General features: G+C 36.4%; 2 protein-coding genes across 2 annotated transcripts in view; one reads left to right on the top strand and one right to left on the bottom strand.

Annotated features, from left to right (window-relative positions):
• The window catches only part of LOC106106869 (signal recognition particle subunit SRP68), a 3,665-nt gene extending 3,223 nt beyond the window's left edge, over positions 1-442 (top strand). The window contains exon 5 of the mRNA XM_013287528.1: positions 2-442. Within this exon, the coding sequence (XP_013142982.1) occupies positions 2-392 (391 nt within the window). The 3' untranslated portion in view covers positions 393-442. The remainder of the gene's footprint in view (position 1) is intronic.
• A 1,352-nt stretch (positions 443-1,794) lies between these two features.
• LOC106106867 (zinc finger protein 598) overlaps positions 1,795-4,751 on the bottom strand; it is a 6,892-nt gene continuing 3,935 nt past the window's right edge. Inside the window, exons 7-10 of the mRNA XM_013287527.1 lie at positions 4,729-4,751; positions 4,236-4,361; positions 3,372-3,577; positions 1,795-3,283 (exon numbers count right to left, since the gene is read on the bottom strand). Of these exons, the coding sequence (XP_013142981.1) occupies positions 2,183-3,283; positions 3,372-3,577; positions 4,236-4,361; positions 4,729-4,751 (1,456 nt within the window). The 3' untranslated portion in view covers positions 1,795-2,182. The remainder of the gene's footprint in view (positions 3,284-3,371; positions 3,578-4,235; positions 4,362-4,728) is intronic.

Raw genomic sequence — 4,751 nt, 5'->3', positions numbered from 1 at the left:
ATATACCATTGAAGAACAAACTGGAAATGCTCCAAAAGGACATCGAGAGTTGCATATTTATCGTACATGCAGATTCCGTGTTGGAAGACGAGGAGGACGACGAAGAAAATAAATATACAAGTGGAAAACCTTACAAGGACAAGAAACCGCTGGCCGATCGTCTGGACGAGTACAGAGAGGACACGCAGCTGTTGACTAAGAATCCTAACGTTTTCAAGCTGCCGCCGGCGATGGAGCCCATTCCCTGCAAGCCGCTGTTCTTCGACCTGGCCTGCAACTTCATAGAGTTCCCCAACTTGGATGATAAAACTGGCGCAGCTAACAGTAAGAAACAGGGCGCCGGCATCACCGGACTTGTTAAAGGATTCTTGGGTTGGGGAAGCGACAAATAAATTGTACAATTTTTATTATCTTTCAATATAGTAAACATATCTATATAGAAGCTTGTGTTTTTATCCTATAGCCCTTTTATTAATAATTTCAGGTGAAAAAAAATACGTTTAGGTATAAACATCAACTATATTCAATATTTATCATCAGAACATATACCAATGGTAATATGTATGAAATATTGATTTTATAAATTACATGTATGCGATAGTTTCAAATCAATTATAGAATGACTGCAGTAATGGAAAAGTACAAAAGTTGTTTTTACAATTAAAACAGTAAACTAAAGCGAGTGATTTGCACCAAGTAGAAAAATATAATAACTAAAAAAAATATATTATACATGGAGTAACATTTACATTCAATGCAATATTAGTGTAAAACTCGAGATCTGCCTCTTTGTCTAGATACTATGCGTGCACGAAAAATGAGACCACATTAAGATGACGTTATCGTCAAAAAAATTTACACCTTGCAATAATCTAACGTGTGTAGGAATATAATTTAACTTAAAGAAAAGGCTAGTTTACGAATGATGCGAGTACATGTATACTAAATTTCAAATAAGAATGCATAAATCGTTTTATATCGTGACGTCATTGTCTATATCGAAACGTTGATAAAAGTTGGGTTTAGAATAATCATCATCACCAGCTCACTATACGTCCCCACAGAGGGGCTCGGAGCCTACCCTAAGTAACTAAGGTGACTAGGCCGTAGTCATTTACGTATATGTTGTTCATGTACATTCTTATATGAAACATATTTAGTACTCATATGAATATATACATTTATTTTAGTTACTAAAAAGTCATGTACCAGAAACAAGCAAAAGGTTTCACGTAATCTAGCAATGACATACACATATATTAATTATAATTATTTAAAGTGCGATTGGAAATTTTTATTATTTATTTTACCATTGTGACATATTTCAACGAAATCTAATGTGGCTAAGATGTCATTTATTTGATAATCACTAGTTATATTGAAGACAAGTATATAACTAACACGTAAGAAACTCCTAGGGAGATAATTTTACTTGAATTCTACAAAAAAGAATACCCTGAAGTAGTAGAACCAAACGAATTAAATTCCGGCATTGTATTTACAAAAGCTATGTACTCGAGTATACAAACTACCAAGTTCTTTATAAACATAAAATAATTTACAGAATGTGTGAGAAATATATATTTAATCATTCTTGAAAAAAACTTTGTCTGCAAATTAAAGGCCAAAAGACTCTGTACTCTATTCAAAACTGCCTGAGATTTTTTTAACAAAATTTAAATTATTAAATAGTTTAAACGATTGGTTTTTAAAATATAAAAAAAATTGTCAATCTAACATTATTCAACCTGTTAAATACTTTATCTAATATCTAATATAATTTTTGTAATAGGAATATAATGCATTATTAAAATTAATAAAATATATTATTATTTACATTTTTATCTGTATTTAAAAATTAAATGTCAAAAAATTCTTTATAAGAATAAGAACCCAGAAATAATTCGTATGAATCAAAGCAAACTTATTTGTAATCTCACGTTTTTAGACAGAGTACAGCACATAGGGACTGGCAATACCTCAAGCATGAAGCGTAGCATCTACAAAGTAATTGACAACAGTCATACAAGCATTAATTACAATCTTCAAATCCGAAATAAGCAAAAAAATCAACTGCAATTAATTTTTTTAGGTTATTTGCCAGCCACTATCGTCTTTTCAATGCAGAATGTGATGAATTCACTACAGGGGAGTATCTAAGTGGTAACACAATAGTGTTTGTCTAACGCGGGGCTAGTGCAGGCCAGTGGGCCGTGTCATGAGCAATACGGTCATCGGGGACAACCAGTTGTCCACAAGTAGTGCACACCTCCAATAAAGAACTAATATCTCTTCCAATCACTAATTCTTGTTGTTTCGCTATATCAGGCAATAAAGCAACCAAATCCGGGAATACATTCTCAAGTTGGGAACCCAAAACGGCCTGGCAAGACTGGTAGAAATCATCCGCACTTATACTACTGTCTCGGAATGCTCTGGATGCTGCTTTAAAGTTTTCAACCGCTGCAATATCACCTAAGGCAATGGTAAACTTCTTCACCAATGCTCGGTTTCTCAATTCAAAGTCCGGTGGTGGGATGAAAGTGTGGACCGGAGCAGGGAACACTTGGCCTGCTGAGTTAGTGAAAGTCATTCCGTCACATTTGACTGTTGGACGTTTTTGGTTAGTCACGCCATTTTGGTTAGCCTTGACAGGTTTCCACTGACGTTCAGGGATATGGTTATCGTTGTTAGCAGTCAACGGAGGATACTCTTTCTGTGTCAGAGTGAAGTTGTTTTTGTTTTTATTACCCGAAGTGACAGGAGCATCAGTTATAGTTTTAATTTTCCTGTCCGTCTCCGAGCTTTGGTTGTTGCTATTCACACTGGGTGTGATGTAGGCCATTTCTGTATTATTATTCTCGCATAAACCATTAAAGTGGTTTGTGTCAAATAGATTTTCTTTCTTGGGGTTGCTGTTTTGCTTCTTCTTTTCCTTCTTGGACTTAGCTTCGGTGTTGATTATTTTAGTAGTGGTTGTAGCTGGTGTTGGTTGCAGCTGGGATTTGATGACTTTAGACTTGTTTGTATTGGCAGGCAGTGTTGGGAAGTCTGCTACAGGGTTGAATGCGGGCGCCCTGGCGGGGGGCGGCGTGGGCTCGGCTCGGGGCTTCGGCTTGTTGTTTCCTTTGGAGACATTGATCCACTGCGGCGGGGCCGAGGGAGTAGTAGTCGATGTTAGCGCTGGAAAAGCCTCCATGATTTTATGATTTGTTTTCCTTGGCTGATGATTCGCAGGCTTGCTTTTAAACGCTTGCATTTCTTCACTATTGATCATGGCGACCTGTAAATAGAGATAATATGAAATAGAATAATAATATTAAGAAAATGCGCAAATATATCGTTTGAATTTTGTTTTATGTTTGTATGACCTTTGGTGGCTGTATAGTGCCAGATCCGATGCTGGGATGGTCGTCCCGGGGCACACTGGGGCCAAGGGAAGGGAAGTCATCATCGCTAATGTGACTTGGCTTCTTCTTGGCTGGTATGGAGATGCGGTTGGTGCTGGTCTGCGTTAGACGGAAGTTGCTAGCGCTCGCGGGCTGGCTGTGCACTTGGATGGACACGCTTGGCTTCGCTGTAACGGATTATACGGTAAAAAAAATAAAAATAAATGTAAAACTGAAAAAAAAAATATGTAGTGTACTTATTTCATTATATATTTTTATTTCGTTTATTTATACACAATATCTATTTATTTATATACACTACATTCGAGTCTTACACATATAATATTTAAATATCATAACATTATTATATTCAATATATATGTATTTACAATAACATATTTAGTGATATTAATTTATATATTACACATAAACAAAAATAACATATTAAGTTACATACGATTTCGGACAAACAGATTATAATTTTATATACATAATTTGTGCGCACCGCACGGATGTCAAACGCATCTATTGAAAGAGTGCAAATCATGCGTCATCCGAGCTGTCACCGGCAGTCGTCGCACACCGCCATACGTTGATGCAACGTTCGCGCTTCACTCTCGTTCGCTACCTCACATTCTTTGTTTATGTTCAGTTTAAGTTTTAATTGTGTTCCGTATTTGTTTGCTCATGTGTATGTGTCTGTGAATAAACTGTTGATAAATTATATAGTGGTTATTACTTCGCCGCCCGGCGACGCTCACACATAATAACCTCTATAAATACATTATTTTTTATTTATTACTGTAAATATTGAATTGATTAAGCAATAATAGATATTTTACTTACAGTTTCTAAGTATAGCAGCGGCGACGGGCGCGTGCGGGCGCGGCGCGGGCGGCGGCGCGCTGCGGGCCGTGCCCGAGCCGTCCAGCGCGGGGAAGTTCTTGTCATTGCGGGTCAGACCTTCAGCACCTGAACAGTATTTTACGTGAGAATTCAAGACTCGGAAAGTCGGATTGATCCATACTAATATTATAAAGAAGGAATATTTGTATTTTTGTATGCATTTAAATAACTTAAAAAATACTGGGCCGATTTCAAAAATTCTTTCATCATTAAAATCTTGATTGAGTTGGTCGTGATTATCAGTGAGTAACATAGAATGTCTTTTATAATTTTTAGTAATTTCGCGCGGGCGAAGTCGCAAGGAACGGCTAGTTAGTACTAAAATTTAAAAAATATGATAAGCGCTTATTGCTGTTTTTAAAGTAAAACATTGTTTTAAATTTTATTGCTAGAAAGAAATGGATAAAATGCGTAAAAAGTGATATTAAAAGACCTTTGTAAGCCCTGGAGGGTGCC

The sequence above is a fragment of the Papilio polytes genome, unplaced genomic scaffold, assembly GCF_000836215.1.
Source record: "Papilio polytes unplaced genomic scaffold, Ppol_1.0 DF822067.1, whole genome shotgun sequence".
Lineage (NCBI taxonomy): Eukaryota > Metazoa > Arthropoda > Insecta > Lepidoptera > Papilionidae > Papilio > Papilio polytes.
Note: the sequence above shows the minus strand (reverse complement) of the source record. Positions and strands in the feature narration are given on the sequence as shown.